Raw genomic sequence first — 19,359 nt, forward strand, 5'->3', positions numbered from 1 at the left:
TCCTCACAACCCAATACGATTATCTCTCTTTTACGCCTAAGAAAGTTGAGGTTTAGAGATATTAAGATACTTCCTGAGGTCACACTTGAGTGTCAGGTTCCCTCTTAGGAGTATTTTGAGTGTGGCATGTAAATGTGTACATACACATGCATGTGTATCTGTGTGTACATATGAGAAAGTGTATGCTACACAAAAGCTGTAGGTAACAGGAGGGTGAGGTGAAAGTCGTAGAACAAAAATCCATTACATAGAAACCCATTACATATAAAATATTGGATACCAAGAATAAGCACACCCTTGAATAAACATCAGCAAAGATAAGCAGAAGCCCAGTAACTAATAGATCTTAACACATAAGACATTTGTAAAAGCACTGAAGACTATAGCCAGGTCTACTGGGGAATCTGTCATTAGGCTTATTTATTCTGTATTCTGAGTATATCTCAAATAATTTCTGCTCTCTACCCTCTATAAGTATTCTCCTTGAGCTTTCATTTCTTGCCCAGTGTAATAGACTTGTAATTTTTCTCATGGTTTTAGTGTTACTAAAGTCAATCCATTCTTCATATCCTCCTCAGAGCTATGTACTAAAATGTATATCATGCTAAGTCCTTGCTAGATCGTCAGTATATTTAGGATGTTAGCTCCTTGACACGGTATATGCACAATAGACCATATCTTTCAAATCTCAAATTTTGCCACTTCCCTTCCTTTCCAGCAACCCCAAACCACTTACAGTCCCCACAGATAGGCCAAGTGATTAGCACATGCTAATCACTGCCTGTAATGAACATACCACCTCCTGTCAACCACAACTCATTTGTCATGGAAGTCTTTATCCAATATGACTTTTCAGCTTAGCTAACAACTTCTTTGTGCAGTCCTCCACGTCCTCAAGGGACCAGCCTCTACCAGGTCTCTACTAAGCCCTGGGAAATAGAGGTGGGCAAGGCGTGACCCTCATCCTCCTAGAGACGTGTGAGAAAACAATTACAGTATAAAGTGACCAGTGCTATGACAAGGGAAATACAAGGTGGGGCAGGTAAGCCATACTTGGGGAATTAGGACAGACTTTCTGGACGAAGTGGCATCTAAACTGAGACATGAAGGGTAGAAAGAATTGGAATAGGCTGAATGGGGAAAAAGCACGTGATGGACAGTGGAAAAGTAGAGGATGTTCATCCAGGTAGAAGAAAAGGAAAGGAGAGGTCTAACAGGAACAGCAAGAGGGCCTAGAGAAAAAGTGTGGCATATGTGCCCAATTGGAGCTGGAAGTTTGGGGCAGTGAGACATGAAGCAGAGGCCAAATAATAAAGGGGCTTGGCCATTCACTTATTCACTCCAAATATATTGCTGTTATGATGTATTCTAATAACAAAAAGGATGATATGTACTATGTAAGACAAATATATAGCTGGTACACTCAGCCTCATTTAGAAAGAATGAGTAGAATTGGCACAAGGAGCCTGAAGAAGAATGGTCTAGGCAGAGAAGGAATGGTGTATGTGCAACGATTTGGAGGTGAGAGAGTCCTGTTTGGTTAGTTTATGAAGCTGAAAGATGATTTGTAGACAGTTGAAATAGAAGACGTAGGTTGGGACCAGGTCACTAAAGGCCTTGGAAATGTTTGTAAGTGTATTCCTTATCCTAAGGCACTGGAAGTCATTCCAGCAATTGCATTTTATTTTTTAATTTTTTTGTTATGTTTATTTATTTTTGAGAGAGAGAGACAGCAAGAGAAAGATGGGCAAGGGGCAGAGAGAGAGGGAGACACAGAATCCGAAGCAGGCTCCAGGCTCTGAGCTGTCAGCACAGAGCCCGATGTGGGGCTCAGACTCACGAACCACAACATCATGACCTGAGCCAAACAAAGTCGGATGCCCAGCGGACTGAGCCACCCAGACACCCTTTCAGCAATTGCATTTTAGAGTGGATCCCAAATTTGAAACTTGATTCCTGCCTCACACCACCCATAAAAATCAATTCCAGATGTGCTGTAAGCCTATATATAAAAGGCAAACAGTTATTTAGGAGAATATCTGTTATGACTTGAAGATAAATGAAGATTTCTCAACAGGAATCAAAACACTAACTATAAAATAATAGGCGGATAAATTATACTATATTAAAATTAAAAATTTCTGTTCATCAAGAGGTAAAAAGTTGAAAAGGGAACCCAGAATAGGAATTGATATTTGTAATATGCATAACTGACAGAGCATTTATATTCAGAATCTATAAAGTGCATCAATAGATAAGAGAAATCCAGACAACTCTAATAGGGAAACAGGTAAGAGCTTAAACAGAGATTTTACAAAAGAATATCCAAAGACCTATAATCATATGAAAATATGTTCAACTCAATAGTAGTCAGGGAAATACTGATTCTTACTGTTCTCACCAAAGTTCAATAATTTTTTGTTACATAAATGCTTCTCAGTTTGTTGTATACCAGAGCCCTGATTGTTTCAACATGTTTTCCCCCTGGTTCTATTATTGCCAAGTTCTATTATTGCTAAGTTCCTCACTTAGCCATTCTAGAAGTCCTTATCCCTGTCTTAATGGAGGGGAAACTGAGGCTGGAGAGGCTGTGTATCTTGCCCAAGTTCATACAGCCAGGCACTGGTGTTGAGTTTGTGCAGACTTCAGTGATAACAACCTTGGTAGCTATTTAGGATGGCATGAGGTCTGTTCCACCAGTGTTCCAGTCAATATTGGGCAATAAAAGTAACTCAGGGGCATGGATTCATTCCATCAAGTCACTTGGAAATTACTTCGTACATTTTTTTTTCCACAGATGAAAATATTTCATAGTATTTTTCCTGTTTTGGGTTCCAGTGTGTTCTTAGGAAGAGTAGACAATCGGCCAGTGTGTCACATTTTGTATCCAGTTAGGTAAAAGCTATAATAAACAGAGAGTGGTTACTTTTATTTTTCACTACACTGAAACCCTCCAACATGAGAAAATCTTGGAGACTACTTAATGCATTTACTAAGAATCCATTGCAAATTGGACTTTGCTTAAGCACAAAATGAACTTTGTAATAAAAATTAATAGTAGTTTGGATTATTTCTGTAATACAGTTTCAGACACTCTTTTTTGACCATACAACTAACCCAAGCATAGTGATAAGCATAGATATTAATGATAAATTATGTTTTTCTCTGTGGTTCAAAATGATGATTCCATGCACCTATGTCTGCAGTCTCTTTTGCGCTGGGTATTTCCACTGTTAGCAGAGGAAATCAAAGTTACCTGAAGCAAACCCTGAATTCTGTTGTCTCCAGGATGACTCTCTCAGAAGAGAAGGACTCTGTGGTGATTGTCTCGGTGGCAGATGTACGTATGAAAAATAAGTAGCTCTCCAAATACCCTTCCTCCACAGTAATCACTGTATCGTTTCAGATGTTTTTCTCAAATTTAAAAAAGCAATTCATAGATGCCAGTTTTGGATAGCAGACAATGTATTTGAAACTTGTTTGACACCACTGAGAAAGAATTAAATATGTCAACCTAAAAAGAAAAGATAATGGTTACATGCAGAGAAATAAGATTGCATTGTTAAATATGTTACTGGGAGCCCTGTGTACTATATGGTACAGAAATTATATTTATAAACAGAACATCAAAATTGAAGCTACAGTAAAAAAAAACAAAAACAAAAACAAAAACCCTGCCCAGCCCAATAAAAGGTTGGCATATGAATCAAGAGGTAATTTCTGTTAAATTAAGTAACAATAACTACCATGAATATTGAAGCACTCCTTTCTGTATCTCAAGGATTGTGGACCATTTTTATATACCTTATTTGTAGCCTGCATTACATCCTTGTAAAATAGGTATAGCTCTCCTGATTTTACAGGTGAAAAATCCGGAGCTTTATAGAAAGTAAGTAACTTGCCCAGTAATTAATACAGCAGATTCAAGTCTATGTCTAATAGATTCTCTATCTTGCCTCTAATGCCATGTAAAACTATAAAGCACTGTGTAAATATTAATACCATAAAACCTTTTGGAGGGGAATTTGGGAGTTTGTGTTAGATTTAAGATGTCTATATCCTTTGTCTCAGAAATCTCAATTCTGGGAAGTTATCCTAAGGAGATAATCAGGCAAGAATTCCAAAATAATAAAAATATGACAGTATGTGACAGTATCTATAGTCGTTGAGAACACAGACTCTGGATCTAGATTTCTCTGCTTCCTGGCTTGTGAACTTGAACAAGTTCCTTCACTTCTCTATGCTTCACTTTCTTTCTCTGAAAACAGGCGTCATAATATTACCTATGTCATAGTGTTGTTTTGTCAATTAAATTAGCTACTGTATTTAAAGTATTTGGAATGATGCATGGCACATCAATAAGTAATTGTTTCAAGGATTTTCCGTGCACAATTGCTTTTTAAAAGCATAATATTGGAAACACCAAAAATGTCTATCAATAAGAGGCTGGCTAAATACTTGTCTACATTGTGATAATCTGCAGTGCAATTGTAACCATTGAAAAGAGAATGAATATCTATATTCGCTGACATGAAATTATGTCCCTATCATACTGTTGAGTGGGAAAAAAGTTGTTAAGCATCTCATTTAACATAATGTTATCTATGTAAAATGCGATAGAAGGAAGGAAAGAAGTAAAAAAAAGATATACAGATAGATGAAATGTATAAAGAAAAAAAATGAGCAAACCTTGGAATAATGGTCTCCAAAATATAAATAATGGTTATCTCTGGATAGTAGGAGATGTAGGGATCTTTTGTTCTTTCTTTTGAATTTTCTATAATAAATATGTCTTTGCAGAAAAAACTCAAAATAAGCAATAGAAGAACTAATAGGAAAATATAAGTAAAAGATTAAATAGTCATTCTGTCCAAGTTTAGTTTCTTAATATTGGAAGAATATACATAATCTCCAAAATGTTTTGCCACATTTCTGTATATTACATATTACAATCTTCATTTCTTTGCTGCTGACACATGCACATATGCCTAAAATGTTTAGACCAATGATAAAATATTAGGGACAGATTTTAAAATGGAATGTAGAATGCTTAAGAAGTGTAACTTTAGTACTATGTTTAAAATGTAATATGTTTCAGGGAACCTGGGTGGCTCAGTCAGTTTAGCATCTAACTTTTGATCTCAGTTCAGGTCTTGATCTCGGGGTCATGGGTTCAAGCCCCTTGTTGGGCTCCACGCTGGGCATGGAGGCTACTTAAAAAAAATAAGTAATATGTTTCAGTATGTAACAAATAGCTGGTGATTCAGTGTATGGTTATCTTAAGAACCTTAAGTACTGTCATAGAGTTATCTGTCCCATGACAGATATATATTTTTTAATGTTTATGTATTTTGAGAGAGGGAGAGGAAGAGTGCGCGCTGGGAAGGGCAGAAAGAGAGGGAGAAAGAGAATCCGAAGCAGGTGTCATGCCCAGCAGGGCTTGATCTCAGGCATCCCGAGTTCATGACCTGGATGGAAATTAAGAGTCATGCTCAACTGACTGAGCCACCCAGGTGTTCCTTATTACAGATATTTTTAAGTAAACAATCTGACTATATACATTTCAGGGTACTCAGATTTGACAATACAGTTGTCATCATTCAGACATTTTTCAGAATTTTGTTTTGAGAGTGCTTGTGGTCCTGAAGCAATATCATTTAAATGCCATCACTTTTGTAAAAAAAAAAAAAAAAAAAAATGCCATCTGAGAATAAACTACCGAAAGATATTTACAAATGAGTCTGCCATCTAATCTAGCGCAGCATTTGATGAAGAGTAGGCAAATAAGGTTTGTTAATGGGCAAAAATTTGGGAATTAGGCTGAGTAATACTGTCTGGAAAACTGTGGTATAATATTGAGGTACATTTAGTACCATATAATACTCACAAAATGAAGACATCTTCAAAAAGAGCAGTTCTTAGGGGCACCTGGGTGGCTCACTTGGTTAAGCATCCAATTCTTGATCTCAGCTCAGGTCATGATCTCATGGGTTCTTTAGAATGAGCCCCACATCGGGCTCTGACAGCACAGAGTTTGCTTGGGAATCTCTCTCTCTCTCCTTCTTTCTCTGCCGTTGCTCACACATGCGTGTGTGTTCTCTCTCTCTCTCTCAAAATAAATAAACTTAAATTTTTTTTTAAACTTCTTTTTAATGTTTAAATTTCAGGTTGGGGGGAGACCCAGAGAGAGAAGGAGACACAGAATGTGAAGCAGGCTCCAGGCTCTGAGCTGTCAGCACAGAACCCGACATGGGGCTCAAACTCACGAACCACAAGATCCAACCTGAACTGAAGTTGGATGCTTAACCAACTGAGCCACCCGATGTGCCTCTAAAAACATTTTTTTAAAAAGAGCTGTTCTTAGAAATAAGCCATCCCATTTTTAGGACAAAACTCTTATAGATACATAGGTTTTTGCATACTAATTTTTAAGTGCAAATAATGTATAGTGATATTTTGTATTGTGGCAAAGGAAGAATGAAATATTTTAAGTATTCCAGTCAGGTCTTTTAGACACAAGGATATTTTAAATTCTTTTATACAAAGTGAAAAAATAAAAAAATTCTTAGGACACGATGACATTCCACACATAAACTAGATTTACATGTAGCAAACGTATCAGTAAAACTATGAGGCATGCTTAATTTCAGTAAAATGTTTTTATCATTTTTAGAGAAATGAAGATTATTTAAAATCTGTTGTTGACATGATTACAAAAAGGTGAGTACCGTCTGATAAGCTTAAAAATAGCTGTTCTTTCATTTTTTCTTTTATTTTTTCTGCCCAATTATTTTATTAGTGATCATATTCTTCTTGATGAGTGTAGCTGTGTAGATGGAACTACTTAGAACTAAGGGTAGTTCTAAGCTGTGATGAAGTATAGCTTACAACTTTCCCCAATTTTGTAGGTTATCTGCCTCATCAAATCCATCTTTTTCATGTTATGATTGTTATATCTATTCTCCCTGAAATCCACTTCTTCTGAGAGAAGCCTACTAGATTATTTTTTAAGTGATCTTGTGTTCCTTACCGTATGAAGTTACACTCTCCGCCTCTGCTTATGATCTCCTACTGGACGCAGCCCAGGAGAAGCCAGCACATGCTGACGAATGTACATGAGGTGATTCATCCAGCAAGACCCTATGGAATTGGTCCCAGCCTGTTAGATGTTTATGTTCACGTGGGTGATACAACTGGTAAAAAGCAAATCACAACAAGGAAGCTGGTGTTTCGCATTGGCATGGGGAGGGCAATAATGAGAACATGTAGAGGAGGAAGTACTTTATTCTGCCTGCAAGATATCAAGAAGGTCCTTCCTGAGAAGTAAGTAACGGGCTGAGTCTAAAGGTGTGAGCAGATCTTCTTCAGGTAGATCCAAAGAGAAAGGGAATGCCTGGCAAAGAGAATTGCTTGAGAAGGCAGCAAGGCCAAACAGGAGTATGCTAGAGTTTTGGAAATATAAGTATATCCTGAGGTGTGGATATTTGGGCTTGAGGAAGAAGTATCAGTGGGAGTTAAAGCTGGCTGTAATAAGATCATGAGGAGTCTTGGATACCATGCTAAGGAATATGCACTTGATTCCACAGCCCAGAGTTGCAAAACAATGCCTTCCAGCTGAATCTGGCTACTAGACGCGTTTGGCTTAGACAGCAAAGTGTTCTGTGTTTTTTTGTTTGTTTGTTTCCTCACCAAATAGCTCAAGGGGATGAGGCAAAGTTATTTTAGTCAAAAGAATTCCAGCTAATAAGTGTAGAATGAATAGAATTAGAAAATCACCATCTTGAAAACAACGGAGTCAGGCATGTGATTAAGTGATGGGGAGCTTTACAAGGAAGGTGTACTAGCCAGCATCCAAACAGGAAAACCTTTGGTAATTCAGATAGAATTTGATACAAAGAATTGGTCAAAAAGTGCTTACAGGGGCTGAGAGAACCAAAGAGAGAAGAAAGGAAATGGGAGAAGCATGAAGGGAGACAGGAGTATATATACCGCAGGATCTGATGTTGGGCTGCATCTGCTGCTGTGCTGTTGAAAGAGCCATGATCGCAGGTTTGAGCTGTGCCGCCTTGCTCAGCTGGGATCTCCGGTTCTCCGTTGCTTCCTGCTACTCTATCCTGCTGCTGCTGTGGCCTTCACCAGAACCTGAAAGTAGGAAGAATATCCTCCTTGTTGACTGCCTTCCAGTCTCTTGATACTGCCTCCCACGGGCAGAACCTATGTGGAAGGTGTCTAGCAAGGGGGCCTGGGATTGTGGCGTGCAGGAACCCTCCCCCTATAATATCTGGGAGAACAGAAGTGTGAGAATGGGGCTGAGGGCACATGGGCAATCCGCAGGAGGGGGTCAAGTGCCCCCACCTGAACCTGTGATCAGTCACAGCACCCCTGGAAGTGAGACAGCGAGACAGTTTGTGCCTTCTGTTGTGATGTAAATGAAATACACCATGAAACAACTCTAGGGAATTATTGCCCACCACTCTCCAAAGTATAACACAACACAAACACAAAAGACAACATCTACTTTAAATCCAAGTTTGGCGTCTACACAGTGAACAGAGGAAGCAGTCTGGAGTAGCCACCAGAATGAGGACGGAGGACATTCTGTAAGACAGGTGACCCCGTTCTTTCAACAAGACTTGTTTGAGAACAAGAAGAAAAGAGAAACTGAAATGATCGGTCTGGGTAGTAAATTTAGAAAAGAAGTAAGAGGTAACAGATTACAACGAGGGGATCTTATGTGGATGCTTATTTGAACACTCCACATCCCCCACTGAATATTTGTCAGGCTCCTGGGGACATGTGAGTTATCAGCTGAATATTATGTGATATTACATAACTATTCTTAGTCTTGTAAGGTGTGATAATGGCATGCAGTTATGTGAATAAATGCCCTTTTTTGATTTTGACACTGAAGAATTTAAGGGTAAGAAATGATATCCAGGATTTGTTTTAAAAAACTTCAACAACAAAAAGTGGGCTGTATAGATGAAACAAGTGTGGTAAAAAAAAAAAAATGGTTGTGAAATCAGATGATTTGGGATTCGTTGTATTCCCACTTCTGTGTGTGTGTGGTAATTTTCATAATAAAAGTTTAAAGAATTGAATTAGACTATTTTCAACAAGCTCAGTGGATGGGGAGTAAAGTTAAACACAGCAGCCTGAGGGAAAACTTGTGTTAGGGGAGGTCTGGAGATGGGGGCTCCGGGAGTGGTTTTATATGTGATCTCATCCATGGGAGGAAGCTGATGGACAAGGTCTAGGGGCAGTGGATACCAGGCACGTGTGGAAGGAGTTTTAGGCAGGACTAAGCTACGATAAGGGGGAAAACAATAAGAATAGGTGAAGGAGCAGAAAAAAATAATTAGTTTGAGAAAGGAGGGTGAAACTAAAGAATTCCATCCTTAAAGGCTGTTCCCTGTGAAAGAAAAATAGTATGTTGAGAATGAGGGATTTATTGGCAGTGAGCTTGAACTGGAGAATGGTAGTGAAGCCTCGAAGTAGATGTTGTGTGTGGAGGGAGATAGAGCTGGGCAGGATTAATGAAAACACCCATATATGTCTGTTTTTTCCCAAAAAAGATTGCCCAGGAGAAAAGTTGCCTCATACTTGAAATGTTCTCCTAATCCAGGATATGCTCTCTTGGTTGCTTTACTCTGCATAATAATCCACTATTTGGAGAATACACATTAGCCTGAAATGACTTCAGTCTATACTAGGTTGGTGTCCTTATAAGGGAGTCTTAATAGGATCCGTTACAAAGAAGGTAGAGGTTTATAAACAATTCCTGGGGATGTCTTTGCATAATTGCAAAACTTTTGAAGATGACTTTAAAAAAGAATTCTAGTATATGGTTACTTGTGGAGATCACAAAAATATTACTTGATGTATAGGGATACTTACGTTTTGCTATAAAATGTACAAAGACAATGTCACTAGTATTTTAGCTAGGCTTGAAGATAATGTGTGTCAGAGAACTGTATTAGATGATTCAAAAAGATTCGCATGATGATAAGGATATTAATGTTAACAATACAGCATAAAGGGTTGGAATACAATTTTATTTTTTGTGAGACTAGAATAAAACTATAATTTAAAATTTTAATGTAGACTCATAACTTTTCATTTATATGCCTACATTTTTCTGTATTTAATTTAGCTCAAAACCCTTTTTCTAGGTCTTCTCATTGGGGTTAATGAGAGATTGCTCTATATGTTATTGACCCTAAATTTGAGACTATATAGTAATTGTTAAAGGACCCAACTAAGGTTATATATAACTTTATATGAAACTGTATGTAGCTATGTGCTTTATATAAAAATGTAAAGCTGTATGGTTTCCATACTTTTATGACTGTAAGGTAAAATTATTCATTTATAATGGCAACAACATACAATTATATTATTTTCTCTAGTCATTGGCAATTTGCAATTCTGGTATCATTATCTCCAGGACTTTTGATGCTATCCATAACCTCATAAGCTAGAAAAGGTTTAAAGAATCTTAGAAAGATGTCACCACACAAGATTCAAGGGTCTTGCTTAAGACAGACTGGAAAAAAAAAAATGAGCCTGGAATCTTTCTCTTTATCAGTAATGGGAAATTATACCGTCAAGATAGAAATTATTTGTAACTGGGCCTTTGTTGTTTTGAGACTTTGCGTGAAATTTTCTAGAGGACAAAATTTATAAGCTGCAATCCTATTTTTTGATGATTGTATATGCTGCAACTTAATGTTATTTTCACGTACCTCTGCTATTCTAAATTGCTGTACAAAGTTACGCAATTTTACTTTTTTAAAATGTAGGTATTGTGTTACTAATTTTTACCCCAAAGCAAGCAGAATTCCTCATTCTTTTCTTTGATCCAGCATTTTCTACTCTCCAAGGAACATACTAAAATTAGTGTTTAAAAATCTTTCCAGTTGATACACCATAAAATCAGAGGATTCAGGAAGACTTTCATCTCCTGCACTTCCCCATTTACACTCCCACCTAAATAAATAATAAGTCAACAAACAAACAAATAACCAGAAACTCTTCCACTGATGCATAGAACCTCGTTAGAATCGAGTTACCTGTAGAACAGTTCTTTCCCTGGAAGGGAGTGTATCGCTATGCTAGGTTTACAGATGAGGAAACTGAAGGTTAGAGCAAGTAAATGGCTGGTTAAAGTTTGTAAGTGATGGAAGCAAAATTAGCAGAGACCCTTTTCTGGGTTCAAACCCCACATTCTCGGTAGCACATGCTGCCACCCCATGCTCATGATACACACCAATTTCAAAAATTTGGAAACCATTTTAAAAGCAAACAAAAGGAATAAAATTGTCTGCATTCTAATGTCACAAGAAGGCGACACAAGCACTGTGATCAGGCGCCAACAGACTTTGGAAGAAGGGGTGAGATGATGATGTGCATTTGTTATTTGTGTAACGACATGTGGGCTGGAGAGCCCGAAGCAAGTTTGTACTTTATGGAATTATTCGCGGTGAATATAGCATGATGACTCAAATTCCAACAGTGTTGTTGAGGGAGACGTGTTATCTGATACATGGTAACTGAGATTCATTCGTATTGGAATTGTGCAAAGTGAGAACTGCCTATTTTGCACATAATTGAGATTGTGCATGTAAAACTCTGCCCTGCTTTTTCACCTATTAGTGAAAAACAAACATTTTCTTGAGACTTTAACATTTTAATAAATAATGTAATGCCTAAACATAAATCCCACTTAAAGTCGTATTCTCTCTAAAGGAAAATCATTCAAAATGCTCTACCTGGTGTCCCACCCTTTACCCTGATGGCGGAAGATTTGTATAACAGCTTTTGTGAGCCGTGTGTTGTGCATTTTAATGATGGTCTATAAATATTAACTTAGAATTTTTTTTAATTTTCAATTTTCTTCAATTTTAATATATATTTTTATTTTATTTAAATCCAACATACATTGTATGTTAGTTAACATATGGTGTGATGATGGTTTCAGGAGTAGAATTTAATGATTCGGCGCTTAACTTTTAACACTCAGTGCTCATCCCAACAAGGGCCTTCCCCAAAACCCATCATCCATTTATCCCATCCCTCCACTCAACAAAATAAAGATTATAAAAAGCATACATAGTCATCCAATGAATGTGGACAAGAGTCACCCTTAATCTTTGCTTGCTGTGATGAGTCTATAGTTTCAGGAGCCACAGTGCTGTTATCCAGTAGGAATCTTATTAAACTCAAAAGTATGCATTTTTTTATTTTTTAAGTTTATTTATTTACTGAAAGAGAGAGAGAGAAGAGATGGGGGAAGGGACAGAGAAAGATGGAGAGAGAGAATCCTAAGCAGGCCGTGTGCTGTCAGCGCAGAACCTGACGCAGGGCTCAAACTCACAAACTGTGAGATGGTGACCTGAGCCCAAACTAAGAGTCAAACGCTTTACTGAATGAGCCACCCAGGTGCCCCAAAACTATGCATTTTTAAAAATCACCTAATGTTCTAGGCTAACTCACTAGTTTCATTATTTTGAATCTTTTAGTGTATATATGTGGTTGTGAACTTGCAAAAATTTAAAGTGCCTATAATTTTTATGAAAATAAATTAATTTTATATTGTATATTTTAACTTTTTGTTATATTGTGCACTAATTTATAAAAGAAATACTTTAGCTAAAAAGTATTAGTTTCATAATGTGGATATCATGTATCAACCTGTGAAATAATTTGAATAAAAATATTACATGGACGTGCATGAAGACATTCTTTTTAAGTATTTGTTCATTTGGTAAATCAAATATTCAATTACAAACTTCCACTTCTGTTTACAGATTCAAAAGGCAGCTGAAGTCTGGATCCTTGGAAGTCATTTCAATACCTGCCTTTTTTTATCCAAACATGTTACACATCAAGCAGTCAACTGAGGACTCAGGAAAATTAGAGAGGTATCAAGGGCACCCGGGTGGCTCAGTCGGTTAAGTGTCTGACTTCAGCTCAGGTCATGATCTAACAGTCTGTGAGATCAAGCCCCGCGCTGGTCTCTGTGCTGACAGCTCAGAGCCTGGAGCCTGCTTCAGATTCTGTGTCTCCCTCTCTCTCTCTGTCCCTCCTCCATTCGCACTCGGTCTTTCTCTCAAAAATAGATAAACATTAAAAAATATTAGGTATGATGTATTAGAAGACAGTATTCTCAAATAACAAACTTCATCAGGTGTACTGTTGGAACCAGCATCTAATAGATCCCATTTCACAGTCAGTTCTTGCAAGAATGACTATGTGTGTGCCTTCCCAGTCTGCGTCCAGCGACGTCAGGTTGGTAGCATGAAATCAGCGATGGTAGGAGCAACTACACTATGGAAATGGGCAGAAGCTACAAATCGTGGTTCATCCCCACCCCACTCCCCAGAAAACATTTACCACCAGCACTGGATTATCAGTGTTCACATGTTCAGCTGATAATTAGCAAGGGCATAATGATAGGGGGAAAAAGCCTGGGGTTATAAATTATTACACGTGCCTTCTAATTCCAGCTTTTCTGTTTGTTGGTCATCCTGGCAATTTAGCCTTTGTTTTCTTAGCTGCTTCCACTTTCTGGTGTGTATAATAAAATCTACGTTGTATATTTGGAAAAATCATGGTGAGAATAAAATATGATAGTATTTATGAAAGAATTTTGAACAATTAAAAGGTTTGTATGTGTACAAAGGAACACTACTGTTTGATTATAAATGTGGAAAGTATTATAAGAAATGTAGTAATTCGGTTCCTCAAAACTTAATAGAGTAAAAGAAATGCCAGAATTCAGAAAAAACATCTTATCCCAGGAAACTCATTTAGCTCTGTTTTGTTTTACAATAATAAATGGTATGTCAGAATCTGGAAATCTCTTAAGGATTTTGTTTTAATTAAGTAGTCAGTTTTTAGAGTCATAAAGCTGGGAGGCATTCTAGATCCTGTTTTTCCTTCTGCCCTTTATGTCTCTATCATTTCTTCTTTAAAAAAAAAATCTCTCTTGGAGTGCCTGGGTGGCTCAGTCAGTTGAGTGTCCTGACTTCAGCTAAGGTCATGATCTCACAGTTGGTGAGTTCGAGCCCTGCATCTGTCTCGCTGTTGTCAGCGTGGAGCCTGCTTTAGATATTCTGTTTCCCTCTCTCTCTGCCCCTCTCCTGCTCACACTCTGTCTTTCAAAAATGAATAAACATTTATTTAAAAAAAAAATCTTTCTCTGCATCATCCCTCTCCTTCCCATTCCTCTGCTCTGGACCATTCCTCTGCTTCAGGCGATTAATGATCTATTTGCTTTCCCTAAGCCTCACCTAGCCTGTCTTCCAATTTATTCTCCATAGTGTAGACAGAAGAATCATAGGAGATCAGGTGCACAGTTTCCTTCATGATCTGGTCTCTTCCCACCTTACCATCGTCAGCTTCTTTTCCATCCATTCTTAGTGCTGTAGATCTAAGGTGGCAGGCTCTCTCACATGCTTCATGTCTTTGCGATACTGGTCCTCTCACTGAATGCCCTGCTCCCTGCTCCACCCGCCCTGTCTTATGTTACATCATCATTGCCAACGTCTTTGTATATCACTTATCTAATCATTCTGATCTTATGATTTTTCCATATTTTCATAGAAGATTATGAAACCCAGAAGGGCGAGAGGTGCATTGTGTATTGTTCTTTGTATCTCAAGGAACTGGCCTTGCATCTAGCTTAGTGTTAAATTAGAATCAAGTTTCTTCTTACTTTTATTTGAACGAGACCTAAGATGAGAAAGGATATTAACTTTCTTGTACAGATCAAAAATTAACTGACCAAAACGTAAAATTAATAGATTATGCTTATTCTAGTTTAGCAATGGCAGGTATCGGCCACTAAATGAAGATGGGAACCTTTTTGATGTAACTTTTCAGTGTAACACTCAATTTCACTTACTGTAGACAGTACTCCATGTTAGCAAAGGGCTAAACAAAGTTTGTGTTTAATTACTGGCGTGCTTATAAATAATTATGTAATAATGACAAATATTAACAGATTTTATTATTTATCTTTAGTTGGCGCATCAAACAAGTACTGGATTTTTGTTTTTTGATGCTTTATGCCCAACCAAAGGCCATGTATTATTTACAGGTAAGACCTTGGTGTATATATGTATAATTTAAAGTGGAAGTATTATGTTCTCCTTCCTTCCTGCTTGTATTCCTCCACCTTACTTTGTATTCAGAAAATAAGAAAATGCCAAAGAAAATGCCAAAAGGAAGTTGAAAGGTGATTTGAACTAAGTCTTCTAGTGGGGTTTACTATTAACAGAGGAAATCATAGTTATCTGAAGCAAACTGAAAAGAACTTCTCAAATTTGAAAAAAATAGAAATTATGCTCCCTACATTTCTCTCGCCGCAAATTTATTACATTAAACAAACATTTTGAACACTTAATATACGCCATTGGTACCCTACATTGTCTCCTCTTGTATTTTATGTTCTACCCACTTCTATAGTGCCTTACTGTATTTCTTAATAAATAAACTGTATATAGTTTGGATCCCCTGAATTCTGGCATATTGTTAAATAAAGAGTTTTATGTTTCAGCCGTGAGTATATACTTCACTATATGTGACAATGTGCAGTTGTAAGAAGAGTTTGTAAGATACCACTGGAGATGAGAGAAACGTTAGAAAAAAGCCTGAAGCAAGGTGTTTCTCTTTTACTGGAAGAAAAAAAAAAAGAGCCTTTTGATTTCTGGTTAACAGAAACATGAGATCCACCCAATGTATTCTTCCCAATTTGAAACAATGTGATTCTAGTTTGTGCTCTGGTAACTCGCTTGTGGATTTCCACATTTTTCTGAATCATTTAGGAGGCCCTCTTATTGTATAGATTACCCATAATATATATGAAATTAAAAAAAGAAAATTCTAGGGGAGCCTCGGTGCCTCAGTATGTTAAGTGTCTGACTCTTGATTTCGGCTTAGGTCATGATGTCACAGTTCATGAGATGGAGTTTCGAGTTGGTCTCCGTGCTGCCAGCACAGAACCTGCCTGGGATTGTCTTGTCTTCCTCTCTCTTTCGCGCCCCCCCCCTCCCCCGCTCGTGCTCTTCCTCTCCCTCTCTCTCTCTCTCTCTCTCAAAATAAATAAATAAATATTTTTTTAGGAGAAAATTCTAGTTTCTCTTTCCCCCTCTCTTATGGAGAGCTATTCTTAGGCTTATGTGTACCAACATTCGTCTACCCAGCTAGTTGTGGATGAGAGTGCCAGTTCCCTTTCATCCTCTCATTGCCAAGCACGGTCCCTGGTTCTCTGGTGACAGGACCTGGCGCCTATCATCTCAAACATAAAGCTAGTTAGGCTTAAACTGGGAACGGAAGTATTTGTAAGGATGTAAATAGATTCGGATAAATAGATTTTTTTCAATGAGGATTTAGATTGAGTGTTGCATATTACTACTTAGGAAAGAAACCTCATCTCTGGTCTCAGAATCTCAAAGTGAAAATTAACTAACAGTAAATACCCTCAGTGAATTGAACTAAAAATAAAATAACCTCATAAAAACTGGTTTTTCAGTGTATTCTATTGAGAAAGTATTTTCAGTTCTCAAGCAAATGCAATTTATTCAATGGAAGCATCAAAGGAACTAATGACTTTTGTTTTTTTTCCAGCTAGAAGATGATATCATAGCTAAAAAGAGGTACTTTACAAAAATCACAGATTTTGTGCATAATATCACTTCAAATAATTGGTTTTATATTGAGTTTTCAATTCTTGGATTCATAGGTAAGCCTTGTATTTTCTAGCACACAATAATCCTAAAATTTCTTAAAACTTACTAGTTTGTTACTTAATGGAAAGGAATGGCATGATTTCTGTAAATATACTGTTAATTTAACAGTAAGATCAAATTCAAGTATCTTGAGTTTCAGTAAATGTATTTTTAAACCAATCTTTCCGAGATAGACAATATAAATAAGCAGCCTATACATGTGATGAAAATGTAAGAAAGCTACTACTTGCTAAATGCTTGCTGCAAGTCTGGCCCACATGTTAACTCAGTGACTAAGGGGTACTGCTCTGTTTTACATGAAAACTCAAAGAATTAAAGTTGTAAGAAAGGAATTCTGATTTAGGACTACCGTACTCTAAATTCCTGGTAATTTCCACTATGCCAAATGTGACATACTTAGAAAAGAATAAAAATATGTGAATCATACCCACCATGGAAGAATGCCTAAAATTGGGCCAATTGTGGGATTAAAAAAAAAAATTCTTTTATAGACTTTCTTTCTTCTTCCTTCCATTCTTTCTACCCTCCCTCCTATACTTTTTCTTTTGTTTGAACCTTGAGGTGGCAAGTTGAATTACCACATTCATTTCATGGTGCATATCATCCTTGCTTTCATACAGGAGCCCTCTTTTACTTTGTTCTTTCATTTTATGCCCAGTCCCTACTCCCACTTCCTCCCACCCCCCAATAGGCTTCCATTCTAATATGTTCAAAGTGTACATATAGGGGCACCTAGGTGGCTCAGTCGGTTAACCGTCAGACCTCTGCTCAGGTCACGATCTCACAGTTTGTGAGTTCAAGCCCTGCATCAGGCTCTATGCTGACAGCTCAGAGCCTGGAACCTGCTTCAGATTCTGTGACTCCCCTCTCTTTTCCCCTCCCCTGCTTGTGCTTTGTCTGTCTCTCGCTCTCAAAAATAAATAATAGACATTTTAAAATGTTTAAAACAAAGTATACATATAAATATGCTTATATTGGTGTTTATCATGTTTTTATATGTTTAAAATTTACATAAATGGTGATGTGATAACCTTACATGCCCCTTAACATTTTTGTCCTCAAAACTAGATTTTGAAATTGTCAACATGTTGATTTGTGTCAATTTAGTTTATTGTTTCTTACTGCTGTTGCATACGCCCCACATAATAATCCATTTGACTTCTCCGTCCTCAAAGCAGTCAACTTTGCTCCCAACTCTCTGCTGCCACAAAGAAATGAAGTGACATATTTTGTCCCCTGGATCAGGACCACTGAGGGTGAATATGACTGTGTCTCTAAGTCATGCCAGATTACTTTGCAGATTGGCTGTACAGTTTATAGTCCCCTAAGCAGTGCGTATGAGTTCCCACCTCCCCATATGCTTGACAACATGTGATTCTATTACATCATTTTTTACTTATTTATTTTTGCCATTGGGAGGAGTGTTAAGAATTTCTCTGATTGCTAGTGAAATCTGTTATTCATATACTTACTTGATAACTTTCTTTTCCATACTTTCAAGTATTGCAGAATCCAATTTTGAAACCCCAAAGGTTTATGCTCAGCTTTGATTTAAATACGAGGAAAAATTATAGGTAACAGCAATACCTAATAAGCTTGAAGAGGAAGTAATTTTGTTGATACATTACTGTGAAAATTAAAAATTTTTTGTATCTTTCTCACCAAAGCCCGGTGTGAGAAGGCTGGAGAATATTCACATTCTGACCAAGAGCACACTGAACAAGGAGCATTGTATATGTAATGCTGAAGTCTTATTTAAGCTTAAGTTTACAACAGCTTTGTTTTTTGTTGTTAGTGTTGTTATAAAACTAACAATTTTCTTACTCAATATTACCAAAAACATGAGTTTGCTAAATAGAATTTTACAGCATGCTGACAGCAGGTAAGGAAGAGACAATTATTGATTCAACTATTTCCATCATTAAATCACTTACTTTGGTTACTATATAAAAACCAAAAAATTAAAATATAACTATACATTTGATTAAATAACTCATACAGATTCAACTCCTAGTAAAGAAAAGGAAGCATGATTACTTCCTACTATCATATTTATTAAATAGGGGTATTTTACACTATTTACTTTAACATTTACCTGAATCTTATACCTTCAACTTCATTTTAAAATCAAAGATGCAGTATATTAGAAGAAAGCAATTGGACCTAAGGAAATATCCTACTTTAAAGTATAGCAAATCTTTAAGTATCACAAATATAAATTAGAAATAAAATTCTTATAAAATGAGGGGTGCGTGGGTGGCTCAGTCGGTTAAGCAGCCGACTTTGTCTCAGGTCATGATCTCACGGTCCGTGAGTTCAAGCCCGCGTTGGGCTCTGTGCTGACAGCTCAGAACCTGGAGCCTGCTTCTGTTTCTGTGTCTCCCTCTCTCCTGCCCCTCCCTCATTCACGCTCTGTCTCTCTCTGCCTTTCAAAAGTGAATGAATGTTAAAAAAAATTTTTTTTAATTCTTATAAAATGATGCTCAAATATTGAAATAATGCTATATTTTAATCAAAATTAAATACTAAACATAAAAAAATGTGGTAGATTGATAAAGTTCTACAAAAGTCAGGTTATAGATCCGCTTCTACAAAATGAAGTAAA

General features: G+C 37.1%; 1 protein-coding gene across 9 annotated transcripts in view; it reads left to right on the forward strand.

Annotated features, from left to right (window-relative positions):
- The window catches only part of MGAT4D (MGAT4 family member D), a 72,762-nt gene that overhangs the window by 37,536 nt on the left and 15,867 nt on the right, over window positions 1-19,359 (forward strand). For 8 of the 9 annotated variants that reach the window (XR_006709584.1, XR_006709587.1, XR_006709585.1 and 5 more), the window contains 5 exons: window positions 3,207-3,340; window positions 6,674-6,720; window positions 12,810-12,923; window positions 15,028-15,103; window positions 16,633-16,747. Coding sequence is in view for 6 of the 9 variants with exons in the window: in XM_045467025.1 (XP_045322981.1) it covers window positions 3,207-3,340; window positions 6,674-6,720; window positions 12,810-12,923; window positions 15,028-15,103; window positions 16,633-16,747 (486 nt within the window). In the remaining 3 variants the exon portion in view is untranslated. The remainder of the gene's footprint in view (window positions 1-3,206; window positions 3,341-6,673; window positions 6,721-12,809; window positions 12,924-15,027; window positions 15,104-16,632; window positions 16,748-19,359) is intronic. The other variant, XM_045467040.1, reaches the window with a different exon arrangement.

The sequence above is a fragment of the Leopardus geoffroyi genome, chromosome B1 (assembly GCF_018350155.1).
Source record: "Leopardus geoffroyi isolate Oge1 chromosome B1, O.geoffroyi_Oge1_pat1.0, whole genome shotgun sequence".
In the NCBI taxonomy this organism is placed as follows: Eukaryota; Metazoa; Chordata; class Mammalia; order Carnivora; family Felidae; genus Leopardus; species Leopardus geoffroyi.